General features: G+C 38.8%; 1 protein-coding gene across 1 annotated transcript; it reads right to left on the bottom strand.

Annotated features, from left to right (window-relative positions):
• Window positions 1-994: 994 nt before the first annotated feature.
• Window positions 995-21,883, bottom strand: LOC149196989 (jacalin-related lectin 3-like). The gene is made up of 3 exons (XM_089403821.1): window positions 21,089-21,883; window positions 1,457-1,570; window positions 995-1,308 (listed from the first exon to the last, which is right to left on the bottom strand). The coding sequence occupies exons 1-3, from the start codon at window positions 21,245-21,247 to the stop codon at window positions 1,270-1,272; spliced, it is 312 nt and encodes a 103-aa protein (XP_089259947.1). The 5' UTR covers window positions 21,248-21,883; the 3' UTR covers window positions 995-1,269.
• Window positions 21,884-25,681: the final 3,798 nt, after the last annotated feature.

The raw sequence follows: 25,681 nt of genomic DNA, 5'->3' as shown, positions 1-25,681 counted from the left end.
AATAAAATAATTTTTTCTGTCTGAGCAGAATAAGGTAGTTGAACATCATATGAAAACCAATCTGGTTATAACTAGCTAACATGACATTTTAATCTAAGGTTTAAATAGACAAAATGTCTTGATTCATCATTATACAAAGCTACTTGCATGCATTACTCAACTTGTACTTGTTGGGATCATCTCAAATAATATTGTTGTTATGATTATAACAATTGATAATATTAATATTAATATTAATGTAAACACAAAATAAACAATGACAATTTCAGATTTGAATTCCAATATAATTGAATGACAGAAAAGATCTCAATGACTGAATACAGCTTAAATATCTATGTTTTTTAAAACAATCACAGAGCAACTCGACTATAAATCTAGAGTAACTGAACCATAAACCTACACAATGCAAAAATTAAAACCCTAACAAATTCACAAAAAGCAATTAATACAAAAATTGACAAAAAGCAATTAGTCGAATAACACCGTACCTGGAACAAAGCCGAGTATTCAAATTGCTTCTCGTCTAGACAAATTCATGCACAACAGAGCCTGTACCAAGAACCACAGCTTCACCTAGGCCATCTCAGCCCAAATGACAAGGAAGTCACATGGTGCTCGAAACTGACATTTACGGGAATTTCCATAAAACCCATGCAGGTAACAGAAACCCTCAGTATCATAGAAAAGCTTATAATTTTTGCAAACGAAACATTTCATCCAATATATAAGCAACAACAAACGAACAACATCTAGTACCAATATAGCAAACCTTGAATTCAGCACTTGTTAACAAAGCAAATGAACTTAACACTAACTAAATGAACTTAACAAAGTTGTTAACAAAGAAACCTTGCGTTCTAGCAGTAATATCAGAGTCGAATATTCATACATCCATAACAGAATTACAGACCTGAACAAACATTAAGGACCAAAGCAAACATATACATAAATTATACGAGCGAAAAACGTTGAATACACGCCTAAGATAGGAAACCGTGCAGTTACAAAACAGACTGCAATCTTCAATATTTTAACATTTCAAACAGTTCAAAATCTGCAATTTATTTAGATGTTCATGTGCAAAAACAGTTCAAACTACAAAATACTGCGACTCAATCTGTACCAAGAACCATAGCTTCGCCCAGGTCCACTCGGTTCAAATGATAACGAAGCAACATTGTGGCTGAAACCCACATTTACAGAATTTTCCATAAAACCTATGCAGCTAACAGAAACCCATAGTATCACGGCAGCCAGCAACCGCATCGGTCAACCCAAAGTCAGCAATCTATCAATCGCATATAGTCCCTGGCAGGGATGACGGAGTAAGTGGACTATAAACCTAGAGTAACTGGACCATAAACCTACACAACGCAAAAATTAAAACACTAACAAATCGACAAAAAGCAAGCAATACAAAAATTGACAAAATGCAATTAGTAGAATAACACCGTACCTGCAACGAAGTTGAGCGTTCGAATTCCTTCTCCTCTAGAGCATATGCATGCACAACGCAGCCTATGCCACTACCATGAGAAAATGTGCAAATGACGTAATTGGTTAACGAAGTCTGCACACAAAACCCTCAGTATTCAACCAGAATGCCACTAACTTATAATGCTCAAATAACCATGGACTGTTGCATGCAGGTAACAGAAACTCTTAGTATTTAACCAGAATGCCATTAACTTATAATGCAGTAGCCGAACTTAACCTCTAAACAATACAACCAAGAATCACAGCTTCACGCAGACATTTAGCCAAATTTCCATAAAGCCCATGCAACTAAGACAAACCCTGACTATTGAACCAGAATGCCATTAACTTATAATGCTGAAATAACCATGCACTCTTGCATCCAAGTAACAGAAACCCTCAGTATTTAACCAGAATGCTATTAACTTATAATGCAGTAGCTCAACTTACCAAAGCGACAGCACACAGTCGAGCGATAGAAGCTGCACCTGGAACAACACAACCGCAACCAAACGTTTGCGATAGAGTTAACCGAACAGCCAGGAACCGCATTGTGTTTTGACCGCAGACAATACAACAAATACAAAGGAAAAATCGCAGAGACCGCAGAGCTAAACAACCAAGCAACAATAATAATCCAAATGCCATTAACTTATAATGCAGTAGCCGAACTTAACGTGTAAACAATACAACTAAGAATCACAGCTTCACGCAGACATTTACCGAAATTTCCATAAAACCCATGTAGCTAAGACAAGCCCTCAGTATTCAACCAGAATGCCATTAACTTATAATGCTCAAATAACCATGGACTCCTGCATGCAGGTAACAGCAATCCTCAGAGCAGGCAGGAACCGCATTGTGTTTTCAGCGCAGACAATATAACAAATACAAAACAAAAATCGCACAGACCGCACAGCTAAAGAACCAAGTAACAATAACAACCCAAAGCCGCGAACAGGGCAAAAGCCAAATAACCATGAACTGTTGCATGCACATAACAGAAATGCTCAGTATTTAACCAGATTGCCATAGAGAAGCCGAACTTACGAAAGGCACAACCAGCAAGCAGGAACCCCAGCGCACACGAAAAATCGCACAGACTGCAGAGCTAAACAACCAAGGAACAATACCCGAGCACGCAGGAACTCCACCGCAGACGAAAAATCGAACAGAGTGCAAAGCTAAACAAGCAACTAACAATACCAATCCAAAGGCCGCGAAGACAGTAAAACCCAAAGGCCGCGAACATACTAAAACCCAAGCCGAACTTTCCAGCATGTCGACGAGCAACAGCTGGCCGCCGACGAGACCACCACAGCGCATGCCGACCACAGCTAAGACAAACCGTCACTATTCAACCAGAATGCCATTAACTTATAATGCTCAAATAACCATGGACACTTGCATGCATGCAAGACAAAACGCCAGTATTCAACCAGAAGACAAACCCTCAGTATTCACAATAATAATCCAAATGCCATTAACTTATAATGCAGCAGCCGAACTTAACCTCTAAACAATACAACTAAGAATCATAGCTTCACGCAGACATTTAGCGCAGCAACTCTACCGCAGACCAAACATCGCACAGACTGCACAGCTAAAGAAGCAAGTAACAATACCAACCCGAATGCCGCGAAGACAGTAAAACACAAGGCGAACATTCCAGCATCTCGAGGACGGACACCTGGCCGCCGATCAGACCACCAGACCGCATGCAACCACGTGCCCCTCGCGCGCCACGTGCCATTCGCCTCGAACCATGCGAAGCACGCAATAAGACCCCCAACCGTTTCCGCCCCGTAAAGCTTAGTTCGACTTAGGAAATATGCCAAATGTTTGCAAAAATCCCGTCCGTCAACCCATGGACAAAACCTCAGTATTGAACCAGAATGCCATTAACTTAAAATGCTCAAATAACCATGGACACTTGCATGCACGTAAGACAAAACCCCAGTATTCAACCAGAAGACAAACCCTGAGTATTCACAATAATAATCCAAATGCCATTAACTTATAATGCAGTAGCCGAACTTAACCTCTAAACAATACAACTAACAATCATAGCTTGGCGCAGACATTTACCCAAATTTGCATAAAACCCATGCAGCTAAGACAAAACCTCAGCATTCAACCACAATTCCATTAACTTATAATGCCCAAACAGCCATGGACTCTTGCATGCAACTAACACAACAGGCAGGAACCGCATTGTGTTTTCACCGCACACAATAGAACAAATAGAAAGGAAAAATCGCACAGACCGCGCAGCTAAACAACCAAGTAATCATAATAACCCAAAGGCCGCGAACAGGGTAAAACCCAAATAGCAATGGACTCTTGCATGCAGGTAACAGAAACCCTGAATATTTAACCAGAATAACTTACCAAAGTCACACCGAGCAGACAGGAACCCCACCGCAGATGACAAATCGCACAGACTGCAGAGCTAAACAAGCAACTAACAATACCCGAGCAGGCAGGAACTTCACCGCAGACGAAAAATCGCACAGACTGGAGAGCTAAACAAGCAAATAACAATACCAACCCAAAGGCCGCGAAGACAGTAAAACCCAAGCCGAACTTTCCAGCATGTCGAGCAGGAACAGCTGGCCGCGGATCAGACCACCATACCGCATGCCGACGACAGCCAAGACAAACCCTCAGTATTCAACCAAAATGCCATTAACTTATAACGTTCAACTAACCATGGACTCTTGCATGCATGTAAGAGAAACCCCCAGTATGTAACCAGAAGGCAAACCCTCAGTATTCAACCAGAATGCCATTGCCGAACTCACCAAAGCCACACCGAGCAGGCAGGAACTCCACCACAGACGAAAAATCGCACAGACTGCAAGCAACAATACCCGGGCAGGCAGGACCTCTACCGCAGACGAAACATCGCACAGAACAATACCAACCCAAATGCCGCGAACACACTAAAACACACCCCATGGCTTCCAGCATCTCGAGGACGGACACCTGGCCGCCGATCACACCACCAGACCGCATGCAACCACGTGCCCCTCACGCGCGCCACGTGCCATTCGCCTCGAACCAGAATGCCATTAACTTAAAATGCTCAAATAACCATGGACACTTGCATGCACGTAACACAAAACCCCACTATTCAACCAGAAGACAAACACTGAGTATTCACAACAATAATTCAAATGCCATTAACTTATAATGCAGTAGCCGAACTTAACCTCTAAACAATACAACTAACAATCATAGCTTCACGCAGACATTTACCCAAATTTGCATAAAGCCCATGCAGCTAAGACAAAACCTCAGTATTCAACCACAATTCCATTAACTTATAATGCCCAAACAGCCATGGACTCTTGCATGCAGCTAACACAACAGGCAGGAACCGCATTGTGTTTTCACCGCACACAATAGAACAAATAGAAAGCAAAAATCGCACAGAGCGCGCACCTAAACAACCAAGTAATCATAATAACCCAAAGGCCGCGAACAGGGCAAAACCCAAATAGCAATGGACTCTTGCATGCAGGTAACAGAAACCCTGAATATTTAACCAGAATAACTTACCAAAGTCACACCGAGCAGACAGGAACCCCACCGCAGATGACAAATCGCACAGACTGCAGAGCTAAACAAGCAACTAACAATACCCGAGCAGGCAGGAACTTCACCGCAGACGAAAAATCGCACAGACTGCAGAGCTAAACAAGCAAGTAACAATACCAACCCAAAGGCCGCGAAGACAGTAAACCCCAAAGGCCGCGAAGACAGTAAAACCCAAGCCAGCATGTCGAGCACGAACAGCTGGCCGCCGATCAGACCACCATACCGCATGCCGACGACAGCCAAGACAAACCCTCGGTATTCAACCAGAATGCCATTAACTTATAACGTTCAACTAACCATGGACTCTTGCATGCACGTAAGAGAAACCCTCAGTATCTAACCAGAAGGCAAACCAGAATGCCATCGCCGAACTCACCAAAGCCACACCCAGCAGGCAGCAACTCCACGACAGACGAAAAATCGCACAGACTGCAAGCAACAATACCCGGGCAGGCAGGACCTCTACCGCAGACCAAACATCGCACAGAACAATACCAACTCAAATGCCGCGAACACACTAAAACACACCCCATGGCTTCCAGCATCTCGAGGACGGACACCTGGCCGCCGATCACACCACCAGACCGCATGCAACCACGTGCCCCTCACGCGCGCCACGTGCCACTCGCCTCGAACCATGCGAAGCGCGTAATAAGACCCCCAACCGTTGCCGCCCCGTAAACCTTATTCTCACTTAGGAAAACGCCCAAATATTTCCCAATATCGCCGCGGTCAACCCAAAGTCAGCGATCTATCGATCGCTTATAGTCCCCGGCAGGGACTAATAACACACAATTGAAATGTTTTAACTCTAATGTGTGTAGGGAAATATTGTCTTTGAAATATTTTTTTGTTGTTGATAATTTGCTTTCGAGTACAACGAATTCAGTTATATATTTCTTTCATATTGGGATCTAGAGAGCACTTATGAGTGTAATGGGAAATCTTCTATTTCAATTCCTCTGTATATATTATACGTAATTAATTTTGAAATATTTTTACTTGCTTTAAATATTTTATTTATGACCCATATATAAATATATTTTTGTTATTAATATTGTTTTAAATGTTAGGCATCAATTCCAAATTAAAAATCAAAGTGTTGGCATTATGGCTAGTTTGTTCTCCTTGATGTCAACATGGATTGGTAGTAGAATCATAGTTGGATACAGAGGTGTATCCCAGGGTGATGTGTGCCTAACAAAGTGATGATTTTCTCTAGTCTCTATAACGTGGCCCTTTTTCTCAACAACACACATTGTAACATGGGTCATGGTGATGTGTGCCTAACAAAGTGACCATTTTCTCTAGCCTCTATAAGGTGCCCTTTGTTCTCAGCAACACATATTTTAACATTGGTCACTTACTTCGTAGAACATGTTATAAAGCACTACCTTTGCGTAGGTGACCCTCTATAATACTAGTGTAACCCCAATATTGTTATTGTTTTCCCCATAGAAACCCACTATTGTTATTGTTGAGCGCTTACATTATTATTGTTTTGTAGGCCCTCATTATATTGTGACCCCTTTGGACTCCATTAAGCTACGCATGAGCATATGATGACATATTTTCTAGTGATGTTTACTTGAATAAGATTAAATTGTTATAATTTAGCATAGTTAATACGAGTGTTAATTAAAGAATGTGTGTTAACATAATCATAATGCATTTCTTATATATTCCACCTTTTGTGTACATCATTCCCCCCTTTTTTGACACTTACCCCACTTGTTGTGGACAACATTAGTTATTAATAACTATTAAGATGATATTTAGTTAGTAATGCTAATAATTTAATCATTTCCTAGACTAATGTTAATGATACATGTTTGTATGTTTATATGTGATCATCATGCTTAGGCTACAATGATTCAAGAGGAGAGTGATTTTGATTTATCTTTAAAAAGGTTAAGGGAGAGATTAAATGTAAAATGTAGGTTAGGATAATGATTTTTTCTTACGATAGATAGAATAAGTAAAGTATTAATCAAGATAAAGATATATGTGAGGCAGAATTTAAAGAGGTAGCTCAATTTTAAGGAGGGTCAGAATGGGCTACAACATTCAACTCCTACTAGGGATGGAGCCTCCTTGTGAGGTAGCTAGAATTGTAGAGCATATGCCTTTAAACTTTGGGCACAATGTCTGTATGTTTTTGAAAATCTAGAATTCCTCAAGAATATCTACCAACGAACAAGTAAATGCATTACAAATCTGTCTTATCCACAATTTTACCTATAACTTTTTTTTTTTTTTTTTTAATCAGGTAAGAGTAGGACCTTCTATTAATCTAGTCAATAATACATAATTTACAAGTTGCCGCACCAGCTCCGTGAGAGTTCAACAGGCAGCTGTGTAGACAAAGTACCGAACCACGCATCCAAAACCATGTGAAGTCCTAACAAGACAACCGGTGAGTTACATCCATTTTCTCTGGACAACAGGCAAGCAGTAGACCATCTAGTCATGCTGTCTAGCACTGAAAGAGTTTGAGCCCTCAACCGAAGTCACAAGTGGGGGTCCACCAGACTTCCAAAACAGTAGACCAACAAGAACCTTCATTGAGCTTGTAGAGCCGCACACCACCCGAACCGACCTGTCTGTATCCATAGGACATGCCCTTATCGCGGGCCCACCACAACCCACACCAAACCTTTCTTACGGACCCAGCATAAACTTTATTCCAGCCCTCTAAACTTTTTCCGAGTCCGAGACACTAAGCTAACTTGCACGATCAAACATACACCGTTGATCTCCCGCCGAGGATCCAATGGTTTACGGAGATATCGGGTGGATAAGTCACACGAGGGATAACCATTTGATAAGAGCAGTATTCTTTCACCTCTCCCTACTACGTGTCGCATGACGAGTGGAATCAAAGCCTTCCTCAAAGAAACCCGATACCACTTAGACCCCACCCGATAAACCTCTTATGGTTTTAGAAAAGAAAACCTCGCAGAATAACTACCATGCTCTTCAGCAAGCAATAGCCATTGATCTCGTGCATCAGATGGTTCTTGTGTCATCCTCCCAAAATCGTTGTCCAACCCAAAACACCATCAAAATTTCCACATAATGTTTTGTTCCATGGACGACCCAACCTATAGTACTTCCATAGAGGGTTCGAAGGAATATTGCGCTGTGGGCTGCGACCCATACCCAAAGAGGGCTGACAGTGTAGGGTACCCTATCCTCCCTCCTATCTTCTATACCATCTCAGTCCTTCCTGTGAATCCATAGCTCTATATTTTTTTCCGCCAAATAGAGACAGTCCTTCAATAGTTTGCCTGGGGGTACTAGATCCCATTCATACCGAGAATCCCTATCCATGTCGGTGACTCCCTCGTTCGCCAAGCGATCTGCTAACATGTTAGCTTTCCTCTTCACATGGACAAAGCTGACAGTTTTTAAGGTTTGCAGGTGGGAGTGGATACGGTGAAAGACCTGCAAAAGCCTCTAGTGCTTTGATACTTTATCTGGAGAAGTACCATTACATATTTTCTTGGCCGCTCTAATAATCAATTCCGAATCTGCTTCAATGATCACATTATGAAAATTAGAATCTAACAAAATTTCCAAGCCTTGTTCTAGTGCCATGAACTCCACCATGTCGTTAGTAGCCTTGCCCAAGTGGCCATGAAAGATCTTCTTTATCTAACCCTTTTCATCTCTTATAGCCCCTCCAAAGCCGGCCAACCCTGGATTGCCTTTAGAAGCTCTGTCTATATTAACCTTTAGAAAGCCATGAGGAGGAGGCTTCCAAATATTAATATTTGAATTAATTTGGCTTACTCCCTTGATTAAGCCTTGTGGGTTTATGGATTGGACACCCAAATGTGTAATAATGATCACCTCTTGGGGTAGAGGAGGATCCTTAGGAAGATTCCGCAACAGGCTTCTTATCGTGTCTTTAAGCTGCCTCAAAATTTGGGCAATAATGTGTTGGGGCTCTCTTGCTCTATTTTTGAAGATCCAATTGTTGCGCTCTTTCCAAACATTCCAGATAACAAAGCCTGGTACCAAAATCCAGGCTTTATTAATGATTTCATTCCCTGAGAAATTTGCCTGCTAGTTCTTCAAAGTATTGGATATGCTGAGACTGTCATTATTTATTTGCCTAAAGATTGAGGCCACCCAGTCCCATACATTTGATGTGAAAGGATAGAGGTTGAGAAGATGATCCATTGTCTCCTCTTGAGAGCCACAGAGGTAACATTGGGAGGGGCCAATAAAGCCTTTTTTTTTAGATTCTCCCAGGTTAAGATTTTCCTTTGATATACTAACCAGATGAACAACTTTATCTTCATCCAGTGGGGGCTTTGCCATAGTTTCTTCCAGACTAGATCAGCATTCGGATAGTTAAATTATGTTACTTCCTGTTTAGCTTCTTTGAGGTTAAAGTTGCCTTCAGTGTTCTTTCCCCATCTTAATTGGTCAAGTAAGGAGGATACCAAAATCTTTCTATGCACTAGCTCCTGGGTGAGTATTCTTCCCAAGGCCTTCAAAGGACTGTCATCACTGTGGCCCAGATCCTTCCAATTCCTCCATTATCCATTATCCCTATCTTGTTCCAAGAAATCTTTAACCATAATCAGCCCTTTATTATCTGTGTCTCTCTTGAGAGCTGCTAATTCATCCTTATATAGGTTGGGTTCCTGTTGCTACTTGTCCTCCCAGAATCTTGCTGGGTTCCCTGCTCGAATTTCCTAGAAGCTATGTTGCTGAACAATACTTTTATTCTCCCAGGCCAAATTCCAAATATGGGAGCCCTTGATTTGCCTTGACATTCTAATGTGATCCTTCTCCTGCCAATACTTGGCACATTTTTGTTTCCACAGCTTAACCCAGGGAGTTGTCGATTCCTTAATCCATCTCCACCAAAGTTTGGCTCCCGAAACTCTACCAAGGGTTTCAGGGTCATGAAGGCCCAAGCTACCATGGTTTTTGGGCTTGCAAATCTTGTCCTAGGCTACTAAAGCCCACCTCTTTTTCTCTTCACCTCTACCCCACAGAAAATCCGTTTGTATACTCCTAATCTGTTGCTTAATACCTTTAGGAGCAGGAAGAGACGAGAACATGAAAATGGGAATTTCCTACAAGACTGCTTGTGTGAGCACCAAGAACCCTACCAAATTTAGTGACCTATGTGTCCATTTTCTGACCTTGTCCTGAAGTTTGTTAATTGTTGGCTCCCACACACTCTTGCTGAAAGGTTTATCTGTAAGAGGTATGCCTAGATACTTGGAAGGTAGCTGTTCCCTTTGAAACCTAAGAATTCTAGTAATATTTCTCTAAATAGCAATATTGGTGTTAAAGAAAAAAACTTTGGATTTGTTGAGGCTTACCTCTATGCCTGCTGCCACAGAAAAGTCATCCAAGATATGTTTGATCTCTCTGGCTTCCCTAACTGTGGGTATACCCTGTAGCATAGTATCATCCACAAATTGTTGATGCATATTTTCCGCTCCATCTTCGATGAGTTTGATACCATGGATTCGTCCTTCAGCATTTGCCACTTTGAACGCTCTACCTAGCCCTTCCATCATGAGAACGAAAAGCAAAGGTGAGAGTGGATCTCCCTATCTGAGACCTCTGGATGGTGTGAAGGTTCTTGATGGAGCTACATTGAGTAGTGTAGAGAAACTGGTCATGGTGATGAGTGCCATAACCCATCTTATCCAATTTTGGTCGAAGCCATAGGCCCTTAGAATTGCTCTTATATAAGACCAACTTAGATTGTCATAGGCTTTCGCTAGGTCCAACTAAATGATCATACCAGATTGTTTGTTACCTTTGAGAGAGTGTACCACCTCATGTGCTTGGATGATGTTGTTGAGGATTTGTCTTCCTTCCACATAGCCTGTTCGCTCCTCCGAGATGACAGATGGTGGAAGGGGCTTGAGTCTATTAGCTATCACTTTGGAAATGATTTTGTACACCACATTACAAAAGGCTATGGATCTAAAACCATCCGGAGTCATGGAATTTTCCTGTTTTGGGATCAGAGTTATGAAGGAAGCATTAAGAGCCTTCAAAACCTTTTTAGATTTTCTTGAGTCTTCCACAACCTCAAGGATATCCTGTCTGACAATTTCCCAGTAGGCTTTGAAAAAGTCCACATTGAACCCATCCGGGCTTGGGGCTTTTCCATTTTTCATTTCATTGATCGCTCTGTTGACCTCCTCTTCCGACACTGGCTTGTTAAGATTATGGTTATCTTCTCTAGTGAACAACTGAGGGATATATTGAGTGAATTATTCAATGAACCTGGATCTGTCCTCCAAGGGTTCCTCTGCTATACTAAGGAAGTGTTAGACAAGGACTGATTCCATATCATTGTGAGATACAAGCTCTATTCCTTGAGAATCTTTGAGCTCAGTGATTCTGTTATGTGCCTTGTGAGCCATGGTGGATTTATGAAAAAAATTTGTATTTCTTTCTCCCTCCCTAATCCACTATATCCTTGATTTCTACCGCCAGAAAATTTCCTCTTGCAAGCATCTCTCTTCCCATTCTTCCTGCAAAGAGTCAGTAAGCTTTAGCCGCTCCTCGGTAAATCCATCTATGATGTTTATTTGATTAATCTCTTGTAGCTTTTGCTCAACTTCTTTTTTATCTTTGAAGATGTCACCAAATTCCTTTTTGTTCCATTCTTTAAGTTTGGATTTGATGTATTTGAGTCTCTGATGGAGCATAAACATTTTAGTGCCTTGAATGTTCATATCTTCTCTCTACCATTTTTCAATATTAAAGATGAATTTAGGGTGAGATAGCCAGGCATTTTCAAACATGAAAGGTCTGTTTCTGCGTGTGCCCATAAAAGTGGCTTCTAGCTGTACAGGCCAGTGATCCGATCCTCCAAAGGGTAGAATAGAAGTTGTCATTGTTGGGCCAAAGAGAAGAAAGTCCTCTGAAATAATAAATCTATCAAGTTTGGAGGCAACTTGAGAAGCTCCTCCCCTCTTGTTGTTCGAGGTGTAGGTTCCATTTATTATTTCAGTGTCCACTAGTCCCATGTTCATTATAAAATTCTGAAAGGCCAAGGAATCTCTTCCTAGCTGTCTAATACCTCCTTTTTTCTCTGAGAGAGATCTTATCATATTGAAATCTCCTGCAACAATCCAGGGCATATTGGGGTGTCTTGCTCTAAGATCCTCAAGGGAGATGAGAAGCTTGAGTTTGTCTGCTTGCTTTTGTGGTCCATAAACATTTGTAATCATGTATACTTCCTTATCACCTATAGGTTGACAAACCATAGAAAGATAGTTCCTGGATGCTTCAGCGTCTAGGATCCCAAATTTCTGTGGATCCCACAGCGTGAGAATCCCCCCTGCCAAGTTGTTTGCCTTAACCTCTAGATACTCATATCTGATTAGCCACTTATTATGAATTTCTCTAATCTTCTCCATCGAACATTTTGTCTCCTGAATAAAAATCATATCTGGTTTTTCTTCTTTGATTCTATTACTAAGAGTCCTTTGTTTCCTTTTATTTCCTATGCCTCTGATATTCCAGGTTGTGAGCTTCATTAAGAAAGGTTATTAAAGGAGTAACTGGTAAGATCTTTCATCTTACCTGAGTTAATTAGTAGTTTCCCACATTCGTTGAGCAACTCATTCTATCTTTTTCTTCCTCTTTTCCTTCTTGAGTTCTTTGACGATTGTGCCTGTACATTTTCCATCATTATGACCCCACTGTGCTCTTGAATTTCATGTTTTCTTTTGACTCCAGCTCCCTTTGGTTGTGATCTCCATAAAAAGCGTTGTTGTACCCTATCATAGTCCTCTTTCAGCAGGGAGTCCATTCCTATGGTTGTCCTTTTTTCCAGAATTTTTTCTAGATATAGATTTTCTTTATCTAGAATTTCCTGTAGCTCATAGTCCTCCATTCCCACTTCACTTGTAGTCATTTCCTGGTCCCTACTTATCTCCATGCAGCTCGGTAGATCATCCTTTTGCTGGTTATCCACCGTGATATCCTCCATGCTATCTTCCTTTTCCTTTTCATTGATTATGTTTTCCATATCTTGGACTGTTTCCTTGTTCCCCTCTTCTTCCTCTAAGATTTTGAACCGATTGTGTCTTGAATATCTATCCTCATTCATCTTATTTTGTGGACATTTACCACCTTTCCATTTTCTCCCAACCTTGGTGAAAACCTCATGATTCTTATCCTTAGTAGTTTTCTCATTTCCTTCCATATTGTTTGTTGGGCAGTCTCTGAATAAATGCCCATGTTCATGGAATTTGTGACACCTAAATGGGATGTGCTCATAGTCCATAGTCTACACCCATTCTTCATCATACACCTCTAGAATTATTGCTTCCAGAAGAGCTCCAGATAAGTTCATTTCCACACAGATCCAAGCAAAGGAGGCATATTTTCCTTTTAGAGTCGCCGCTGAGATCTTTAGAAAATGCCCCAGCTTATTGCCTATTGCTTTCAGAGATTCTGGTAGCCAATAATCCAGAGGGAGGGAGTAAAGTATAATCCATACCAGTAATGACGTGAAGGTTTCACGCTCCAGGACAAAGTTCAACATCCATAGCCGCATGTAGTCTTGTCGCAGCATAGAAATATGGACCTCCTTCGAACACTCTATACTTATCCTCTAGGCTCGTGAACACCACTGTGAAGAAGCCCTTAGAGCCCAGATTTATGTGTATTTCCTCCTTTGGCTTCCAACAACTCCTTATCTAGATATGTACCACCCTTTCCGTTGGCCATAACCCCATAAATTTTCATATGATCGCATGTTCCGTCATATGATCCCTATGTGCTTGAAGCACAGGATCACTCAATATGACCCATGGAATGGTACTCGACTTGGGTTTGCAGACCCCCGTTGTCCTTATGGAAGGATGTTTTCCATAGCTGCCTTCATTCTCCTTCTCCTTATTTGTTTCTTGCTTGTCCCCTTCTTGTTCATGAAGTCCGTTTCTTTCCAATGTTCCTTTGCCTCTCGCTTCTACTGCCTTTTCCAGAGGTTTTTTAAAGTGTTGCTTTCCTGCTTCCTAATTTTTGCCTGTAACTACCTAACTGTAGGAGGGAGCCACACTCCCCCCTACGTGTCCCACCATGGTTGTCGAAGTCAAAACCCTAGCGCCAACTTCAATCCTAGCTCCAGTTGCAGACCCCCCTTGTAAGTATCATTATTCCCTACCTGTAAATATTCATAATTATGTTATAGAGATCATTTCTATTCTAAAAGCTCTTAAATACTATCAAAGACTATTATTTGAGTGTAATAATAAGGCTTGGAGATTTACCGATTTCATAACTCAGTTTATCTTTTATCCTTGTCTTCGAAATGTACTATGTGTAACCAAATATTTAACTCTAACTATCATGCATGTTGTGATATGATGTGATTCATGATCGTTTGAAGGAACCAATGTCATTGATATGATCTCAACAGATGGTTCAAGGGTCATTGACGAGGGCCCACTCCAGGGGAATTTTAAGGATGGAAATTTATCTTAAAGTTTAGAAACCTTGGCATATCCCACTAGTCCATAATATGAAATCTATAAAATGTTTGGAGATATTTTTGTAAAATATTGAAATTTATAATATTTTTATATAGTTTATATATAATTTTTTGGCAATTTTTAGGGTAAAATAATTTCATTCTATAAAACTTGGACGAACTATTTTTACAAAAAAAATGGAAATTAACGAATATTCTTTTTGGGAAAAAGTATAGAAAATTAGCCCATGGGCGAATATTAGCCCCTAAAATTTTCCCTGGCCCACTCTGCCATTCCATATGACCTAAAGTCATTGTATAAAAATGTCATTAACAATTGGATCATAGTTATATAATTATGCCATAAGGAATTCCTTCAGTGCAATCTACCCACGAATTTGACTGATGCATTATCCTAGTCATTGAATATTATAAAGGACCAACTAACCTGGCTAGGATATCCACTTATTGGATTGAGATCCCCATCCTTTCCCTCCATCACATTGGTACACCAAACCTCAGAGACAAAGCTTTATTTATCCATATTGTACAATTCCTTCATTTGAATGGTAGTAGTTAAGGTGATTAACTTCTTTACATGGAGCTACCTTCCACCCTTACAAAAAATAAATTTTATCATGGTAAAATGTAATGGCATACCAAACATGAATACCATTATGTTGACGGTGCCAGACCCGCCAACATTCAGGAGACCTCCCTAGTATGAATTCACAAATAGACCTCACATCTGGGGTCTTTGCTCGACCAAACACTCTGGTTGACCAACGGGAGGCTTGATAGATTTTCTTGGTGGAAACGTGTTACAGATCCATTTGGGCACATAAAATCCCAAAATTCAGATCAATTTTTTAGGGTTCATCAAACCCTAAATTTAGTTTTTTCATGCCCTAAACAAGTCATCCCTTTGAATGCCTCCTTCCCAGACAGTTTCATGACTTGAAGACATCCAGAAATTGCCTCTAGAGGGGCCAGCACAAGTAAGCCCTTATGAAGGTGCATTGCAGAGAAGTTAAGTCCACTACCAGGGTGATATATAGAGCACTTAGGCTTCCTTTCACCTGCACTAAGCGAGAATGAGCAAAATTCACATAGGGTTTGGGGAATATTCTTATCTTTTAGAGTCATCTAGAAGTTTCCCTGTCTTATCAACTCCTATGAGCTTGAAAATGGATGAGGAATGAGTTAAGGAGCATCCTATCCTCTCATCCATTCCTCCATGGAACTAATTCTAAGTATGGAAGGCAATTTAATGTCACCTTTAATGACAAAACCTCCTTCATCTTCCTATAAATTGACCACTCATCTAAGTGATCAAGGGCTAGATTATGTTGAATGGTAAGGAGATAATGCTGCTATGAGACTTGACCTTGGAGCAAATGATGTGATGCCACAAGCTTGTCTTGCTTTTGATGTGATGTGGATGGGATCCACGCTGGAGGAATGACTTTGAATCATACATTGATGGTTGTAATTCCTTCTCCTATCTAATAAAGTGTTTGAACCTTTTTCCATATGTTGTGTTTTTTCATAATGCTTATATGTATGAATTGCTTCTAATTCCTTTCATTTATATTCAATGGATCGTATGCTTTGATCGGTTTTTGTCTTCTATTGTGTTTACAGGGTACTTCTCAAGCATATTAGGTACGGGAAGGAGCGACGAAATCGATACAAGGGAGATGAGAGGAAAGCGGAACTGTAGGTAGTCCTTCTATCTTCTCATCTTATCTATTGTTTATAGGAAAAGTCTAAAACACTTTAAACTGTTGTTCTAGGAACAACTACTTGTCTAGTGAATTAGTGTTTATCCGTAGATGCTAAATTCTCCAAAACAAATTAGCGACTCCACTAGGGAAGAATCCTCTTTCCTAGTAGCTTATCCACCTCCTAAGACATCCTTGTAGGCTTTATTTGTGTTCATCAATTGTAATTCAGTTGTTTACATTGAAAAATTGGTCAAAACTGTGACAAAATGCCTCTTGAAATGGCTTACTATCACCAGCACAAGCTTGTGAGGGACACAGTGCACTGCAGAGCATCCCTGGCTTAGGGACAGTGCTCTGAAGCGCACTGTCTCCTACTCTGAGCTACGCTAATCCTCCTAGGATCAGTTTCCCACCTTTGGAAAGAGTTTTTGGCCAAATTTTCTCTGTTTGACTGTTTGCTAATTGATCAATGAATGTTATGTCTCAGAAAATGAGTTTTTATCTCCTGGTCTAGCCCATATTTGGTAGGATTGATTAATGTTTCTTCAAGTTTTCTTTTTCATTATCGATCAATATTCAAAGTTAGGATATAATTGATTAATCTTCATTCGAAAGAAAGTGTCATAAAGTCTTCTCTTCCTTTGAATTTGAATTGTCATAAAAGTCTTCGTTCATATGAAAGATTAATTGATTATGTGTGCATATTTTCTTTTTGTTCATATTCACATTAAGGGAATCGAAAAGAAATACATGCATGTTGCATTGAAAAAGTTTGAGTGTGCTGATAGGAATAGTGTAGGGAAATTGCATTTAGATTGTGCTCTTTCATCTTTGATCAAAAGAAATTTGATTTATCTATCCCTAAGTAGCTAGGATTTTCATTATTAAATTGAATGGAAATAATGCTTATCATGATAGTTGCATTCCTAGGAATTTCAGAATACATCACGTGGTGAACTTGAAAGGAAAATTTCTAAGCAAGATCAACTTAAAATTAACATCAATTTACCTAATGGAGCATTTTCATTAATGAGAACATTTAGTGGTTCTAGGCTAGAGACGTGTTCCGACATCGTAAAACAAAGCAGTTGTCGCTAACTTGTCTGCAATACATCCCGAGATTGATACCTCATTCCATGTATGTGAGTATATCGTAGCTTGTCCACGTACCTTCGGGTATATATAGCAGCGTTACAGTACATCAAGTATATAGGAATGCTCTCACTATGTGGTTTGCCATTAGACAATGCTTATACAGACCGGGCCTCCACGTACCTTCAGGTATATATGGGAGGAAAACTATAGGTTGATATCCATCCTGAAGTAACCAAGTCGGCTGCCTTATAAACTGTGATACACTGAACACAACATTCGAGGAGATTGTCTACTCGTACTTCTTGGTTTTCCAGAAGGTATTTTGCAGTTCACAGTTGCTTGGTAAACCTTTTGCCTAGTATACCCCTTTTTGTTGATTTCATTTTTGATAATAAAATTAATCAACAATCATGGAGGAACATCAACCCCTATCTCGTCGTTCGCAGAGAACAACGATAAAATTGCCTTTGCCTCTTGAAGTGACATCAATTCAGACAAAGCAGTCCCGCTTAACTGAGTCTAGTACATCAAGAAATCCTAGTTCTTCATCTAAATTACCTTAATCACCTATTTCGGCAAGTACTGAGACTCCAGTTACTCCAACTATTTCTGGCCCATTCATTTCTGAAGAAGAAGTTTCATAATTACATGAGGACATTAGCAATGATCCTAGTGAAATAGTAACCAATGTTGTTCAACAACAAGTTGATCCTTAAATTGAAGTTGCTCAACAAGAAAGTACTACTGAACTTGAATTAGTTCAACTAGAAGTTAAACCAGAATCTATCCTAGTTCAAACAGAAGTTACATTTGAACCTGAAGTTGTTCAGGAACCTCCTTCTGAAACTGCTGTTCATTTACCCAAACATCTGGACTTCGAATTTGAACATTCAGAAGTTGTTAATTTACTAGAAGATGATCAACTGGTTACCCCTCAGACATCAGTAACTATTGAAACTTCAACTTTATCAACACCATAAATCTTTTACGGACCTGACGGTGAAGTTCTCCCACTAGGTTTAATTGCTATAGAGGAGGAATTGGAAGAAGATTCCACCAAGAGGTCGACCCTTACGACCAAGAGGTCAGCCCACCAGCTTCACTGGATCTGGAAGAAGAGAAAGTCCCAAGCGACCAAGGAGATACTAAGATCCTTGGAGGTAATCCGGAAGAAGAGATGCACAACATATCATTCGACAAGTCGTAGCATAGATTTGTGCAATTGCGCAGAGTGTCTACTCTGGATGTCCACACATCTCTTGTGCATTTTGAGGAATGAATAATTGTATTTGATGTTCACAAGCATCCAACATCATTGGTTGATGCTACCAGAGCATACGCTGAAGCCACTAGCTTGAGTGTTCGCCTCTTGATAACAGAGAACGAGCGAATGGCTAAGGAGTTATAGACGGCGAAGAAGGGAGGAGAACTTGTTACAGCATCCGCCAAAGTGGAGATAAAGAAGGAGATACTGGATGAAGTATCGTCCCTTGAGATAGTCATGCGGACATTGTATTACATATTTGGTACCGTGCATAAGGCAGTTGTCCATCTCAGCGGTTTGCAACAGTGTTGTGCTAGGAGAGTATGTATTTTGTCAAACTTGCATACTAATGTCAATCGCACGCAAACAGGGAAAATTAGATACAAGGGAGCCCCGTTATATTTGCCCAAGATGCTAAAGTCCATGGCAGTTGAGTTAAAGGCATGCATCTAGAGTCAGATCTGGCACTATGAGGAACTCCCACAACTCATCACTAGTTTGTAGGCTTCCCATGCATGGTTGTTCAGAAGTTTGGATTTTATTGTGTGTGCGCATGCGATCCCATCTATTGGGACACTCACCGAGGCAAAGACAAAGGGTCGAGTCTGATAGGAGTTGGACTTGCACTTTGACTAGTTGATGCGCATAGCAACCAACACAGATTTGAAGATCAGTGCAGACACCATGCATCAGTATGTCACTGGTCCAGCCGCACTTAAGACAATGATGCGCATGCTATGAAACGAGTTGGACAGAGGAGCCAAATTAGTGTACCCAGATGCAACAGAGGCAAGAGTTCGTTTCCATAAAGATGTCACCACATAGTACATGGACACCATCACGGACTACCAAACTTGGCATGTGTTTGCCACTGTCAACCATCATGAGGATTTCGAAGAGTTGGTCTTCCCACACTTATCTGAGTCATAGTGATGTCTTTCATGGTTTGCTCAAGCCTATTTTGTCTCACATGGATACATGTGCATATTGTATGTAACATCTTGTAAAGTGGAACTTCAAGTGTTGATAGTTGAATGTAATAGTCATAGAGTAGTTGAAGATTCATGTGTGTAGATGGACAGTCACAAAGGGGAATGTCAAGGGTCACCCCACCCTTTGCTATTTATAGTAACTTGTAACTTATTGTATGGATTTTTGGTAAGCCAATCTTCCGATAGGTGTATCTTAAAGAAATCTTGGAGAGTATTGTACCGAGCCTTGGCTTCTCCACAATGCAGAGCTAATACATCTATTTGGAGAAGCAGGTAGCAGTAACTGTAACGTTCCATTATCGGGATTAGTGGTTCATCATTGTTGTACTATATGATTGGAACTTTCACTTCTTAATATAACAGAGCTAGCACGTTTCATGCATATGTTGTTATTTTATTTCATTTAACTTGTTTACTCTAATGATATATGTATCCGTTTGTTTACGCATATATGTATAGACTCTTTTTGTATATGTATGTATGAACCTTACTGAAATGTGTTGTTGGTTTAACCATCACTTTGGACTGTTGGTTCTCCTTCCTTCTAGCTTGTGATGCATCTTTTCTCATGTGTTCCCTTCCAAGCTACATGTTTAAACAGGTTTCCAAGGGGTGCACTCATTCCACCTCCCATGTGTTAGAACCATTCATACACCTTCCTTGGCTTGCTAATATCCTCTATTCTTTTGTTGAAAAAAAATGTTAATTTTTAGAAATTGAAGATAATTAGTGGATCTTTAACCAACATCTCATTATGTTAAATTTAAAAATAAATATGATCATTAATAAAAACTAATATGCAAAATGTTGAAAGTTAATTAGAAGAAAAAAAAATTATATACTCATGAAAAATGACATATTGAAAATTTATTTAAAATTTTCATTTAAAAAATTGTATTTATTCGAGAATTTATTCCAAAAAAATATAAATCAAAGAAAATACTCATCTCCCAAACCCTAAAATTGTACGAAGATATACTTTAAATCCCTATAACTATTACATATTAAATATAAATCTAAAAGAAGTCATCAAATACTTTTTCTAAAAATAAGTGTGAAATTTTTTATACTAAATATTATACTTAATTTGATAACAATAATACAAAATACTTGAATACTTATTTTAATAAATTTTGGATTTCTCTAAAATTAATGTGAAAAGTTTTGGATAAAAAATCATTCATAAGAAATTTAAAAAATCTAATAACAATTATATAAAAGACTAGAAAACTTAGATAAATTGGTGTTTCCATTAAAACTAATCAAAAAAACCTGATTAATAAAACTAAAAGAAAACAACCTAATAAAGACCAATTAATAAAGCTAAAAGAAAACAACCTAATCCTCGAAAAAAATCGGTATAAAAAAATCAATTAATAAAAATAAAAAGTTCTTTAAAATCCATCCTATATGCATATGACACGTACATTATTAAAATTTAAAAAAAAAATGTCCGTACCTTTGAGATTGCTGGAGCTTGTAAATTTGAGATATATACGCCAATGCAATCTAAATAACAACCACCACTTCGACCATGGAAGCCTACTATCTTCCCTTTCGCCATGGAAAATGAGAAATATGTGCCATCTTCAACTCCGTAAGGACCATTTATCTTCATGTGGCATAAACCTACCTTAAATCTGAGATTTCAGGCGGAAACCGAGCAATATAGAGCAATATATACATATACATAGAGAGAGAGGGGCTGAATCGGTACATTCAACCTGAAATACATGGAGAGGCTGAATCGGTACATTCAACCTGAAATACATGGGAATTTTGAAAGAAAAGGCATCTTTCATGGGAACTATTGGGTAGAACTCAGACCAGTCAAGCGAACAAAAAAAAGCAAAAGAGAAACAGATGCAGAGATGGGAATGGCATAAAATCCCATCCACGCCGAAAGAATGGCGACAGAAAGTTGTTCTTATTCCACAAATCTTTTCACGAATATCGTCGCATCTTTCAAGGTTGGGATGGTATGTTATCACATCCCAACAGACACAATCATAGATGGGATGGTATAGAATCTCATCTCAACAGACACAATGGCGGAATAAAAGTTAAATTCTTATTCCATAAATCTTTTTTTGTGGGCTGCCATAGTTTACCCAAGCAAGCACCGTGACGGAAGCCACAGGATGTAAGATTGTGGGCGTCACAAAAGAAGCCCAACACAATGTTTAGATGTAAAAAAATTATGTACTGTAGAATTTGAAATATTCTGGAGAAATTTTTGGTTTACAAAAATGTTGTAAATATGTAAAGTTCTATTTTGATTTTTCTGGACTCATGACAATGTGTTTACAACCACACCCTCCTTGCGTGACTGAAGCCACAGCCTATCATCGTCCTCTGTTCGTGTGCAGCTAAAATTCGAGGAAGCGCCAAAAGGTACCGTCTCGATGCCAGTTTATTAATCTCCTATTTCACATATTCCGGGTTCATATAGTATGCTATTTTCTTGAGCCCTATGCTATCGTAGTATGCTATCGTTTTGAGCCCTCGGGATTCCATTATGTACTTTTATTGCCTCATTCTGGTTAGAAATTAATTAACGAAGCAATGAAATAAGCAACATATTGCGGAAACACAAATACAAAAATGCATAAAACAAGAGAGACACAGATATACGTTGTTCACCTTATTTAGGCTACGTCCATGGAGAAACAACCAATCCTTCCTTTTGTATTATTTAGAAAAATGAATAGATACAACCTACAACAGATCTGCTGTAATTTCCTCTTCGCTCTCACACAGGCTCTCCTCTCCTTCTCACTCAGAATAATAATACACAACCACAATACAATTCCCTCATATAAACTAAGGATTTCCTTCTAGGATAAAAACCATAAATTAACATAAATTCTACTGTCAGATCATTTGTTGAATGAATGGCCCAAATTGACTACGAAATTACGATATTTTACAAGGCAATTTTTCATCTATTTTTAGCTTCGAGAGCACTACCCCTTCCACAGAGGGGGCTCATAAAATTCACCATCGCCCCACCTGGACCCCCCTGATGGCAGCTAAAAGGGTGGCGTTTCTACCCCATTAGGAACAGGGATCCAATGTGGATGAAACAAAAACCCTCTGAACAATCAGGAAAATAATCAGGCTCCACACCCAACAATTCTCTTGTTTGAGATGCTTGTTCAATACTTCTAACTCATATATATCTTGTTTTAAAGTATATTCTAATTTATATTATTTTTTAGGAACATCATCAGTCAAAGGAGAAGAATTTTCATATTTATTTTGGAAAGGGGAATTTACCTTTTGTTATGCTCTTTTCTCCAATGATTCCACATAATCATAGATTTTTTGTTGGACTAGGTCAATTTTAGTTGTCTTTGTGGTTGGACTTGGAGTTTGATAAAGTGTTGATGCTATGGCTTCTTCACTTATGTTATGCTCTTCCTCATCAAAGTCAACTATCTCTGGTGATGGTATACTTAGACGCTTATAAATGTATTTTCTCCTTCTCAATTTCACTTTTGACTCCTCTGTCTTTTGGATGCTTTTTCTTTTGCTCCTTTTCATTTGTTGTAATATATATATATATATATATATATATATATATATATATATTACAACATGAGTTTTAAATGATATCTATATATATATATATATATATATATATATATATAATGGTTATACAAATGGTTGGCAATTATATCAACAAAAAGTGACAAAATTTCAGCCAAAAATGGCATGACAATTTGACTGATTTAATATGGAAGTCTATCAATAGTTTTTATATGTGGTTACAATTATAGGACATGATTACAATGAATGTCGAAAACTGGTTTATGGTGTAACGATGATATAATATAACCAAAAATAAATAGTTCGATGACAACACGACGAAATGCGTAGTTCCAACCCAACTATAACAGTCAACAATTATATTTTGTTTTAACAAAATTTATTAATATAAAACATGATTGTTAGCATTGCAATAGACATATGACATGTTGTAAAGGTTGTTACAATAGACAGTCCAATTGTATGTTGTTTGTGTTGTAAATATGGGGTCGGAAAGGTTGGAAGCCCCGACCTCCCAACCAACCAATGACTTTATTTAACCATGTCAACCAATGTGCTAAGTGGGGTGGATGTTAGAATATCCACCGACATAGTGGTATATAAACTTGTAATTTCATTAATCAACGGACCGATGGAGGGGTCACAGAGCGAAGCTGTGAGCAGAGGCTAACAGGCAGAATTCAAAGGTAATGGAACCATGACCAGGTGGGTGGAACTTTGCCATGGTCACGAATGTTGAAAAATCATATTATGGTGGAATACTCCCAAAAAAATTCTTAGAATATTATTTTTAAATGCTATTGAGGAATCTTAAAGATTCTCAGTGGGATCCAAGTATGACAATGGCAGAATATAGATGAGTTGATACTCATTTTAACTATAATTTCACAAGGATTTCAATGGAATGGTTTATTTTTGCATATGAGTAGTGGAGATCCAGACTCATGGCAAAAGCTCACATTTTTTATTAATTCCTGGACATGACGTTCGAGACAACAATGCACCTTTCAAAAGTGGCTCATGTTTATAGTCAAAAGTCTTAAAAGGATGAGACATCCCTGCTAGTGTTGTGATTATTATGTTTTGAGCAATGAAACTTCAAGTCAATCCCAAGATTGGAGGTATAATGATGTATTTTTCCATGTACTCATTTTAATTTTTGTTGAGATGAATGAAGTGACCTCCCCTTGTATTGAAGTAGGGCTCGGAGATGAAGTCCACATTGGATGAACTCTATTGTCAAATTTATGTGTGTGTTGTCTTTATGGTATCCTTTATATTTCTTTTTATTTAAGTATTTTCGTACATGTCTTTTACATTATCTTGCATGAAATTCTGCTAAAATCAACCAAATAAAAGATATTGGATCTTGATGGTATCAGAGACATACTAGATCAAGTTTGGTATCAAAGTGATTTTCTTGCTGATGTGAATTACAAGTATGAATAAGGCTAAGCTCAAAAAGAGTGAAGGAAAACTTAAGTCTTTTGACCCAGATATTGGACATGCAAAATGAATAAGGAAAATGGTAGATGATGATGCTTCTAGTGGGAATGAGAAAGATTTTGTAAATTCCTTCTACAACATGGAAAATAAGGTGGATAAGGTGCATAAAACATTGTAGAATAGGATATTTTCAAGATTATATTTTCTTGTCATGAGTGATTGCAAATGTAGGTATTCCAGAAACATCATGGAAAGAATGCACGAGGAATATCGGGAAAATAGAACAAACTAAGTAATTTTCATGAAGAACGAAGAGAACACTTGAACCTTGATGATAAAAACACCCCAAAGAATCCATTACATCAAAGACCCTTTGGAGGGTGAGGACATCAATGATTGAAGTTGCATAAAGAAATGAATAAAAAAATGGCAGCTATGTCACCACTAGAGAAATTACATGTCATCAGTCACTATTAGTCCTAGTCATCAAAGATAGTGACATGTCAAGTCTCATCACATGATGATGTGGAAGTCATGATGTATTATTGTAATCATTGTAAACACAAATAAGTGGAATTCGAAGAGTCATATGTGGAATATGAAAAGTCACTTAGTTACATATGGACAAAATGTCTTTAGAAGAAGTCCAAAAGTCATTTAGAAGTTCAAGAGTTGCATAGAAGTACAAAGGTAATAATTGAAGTCCAAGAGTCATGAGGGTAATTCAAGAGTCATGGGGATATGAATGTTCATCCCCCTTGTTATAAAACAAATATCATAACTCAAGAAAATGGCTTTTGGAAGCTTAATATTTGGAGAGGTAGTCTTGGCTTCTCTACTTGGCATAGGAGAGAAGACTATTCTTTGGATAATCAAGGAGTGACTTAATGTTCCACTATTGGAACTAGCGTTTTCCATTGTAATTTATATACTATTATCTTTCACCTTATAATTGAAGATCTAAGAACCAACACATTTTCATCCATGTATCACAAATGTTTTAGGACTATTCTTGGGATGTTTACAGTATATGTTTTGTCCATATGTACTGGAG

Source organism: Pinus tabuliformis, chromosome 2_2, assembly GCF_031772625.1.
Source record: "Pinus tabuliformis cultivar Carrire ecotype Pingquan chromosome 2_2, CPIR1, whole genome shotgun sequence".
NCBI lineage: Eukaryota > Viridiplantae > Streptophyta > Pinopsida > Pinales > Pinaceae > Pinus > Pinus tabuliformis.
The sequence above is the reverse complement of the archived record's forward strand: the minus strand, read 5'-3'. Positions and strand labels throughout refer to the sequence as shown.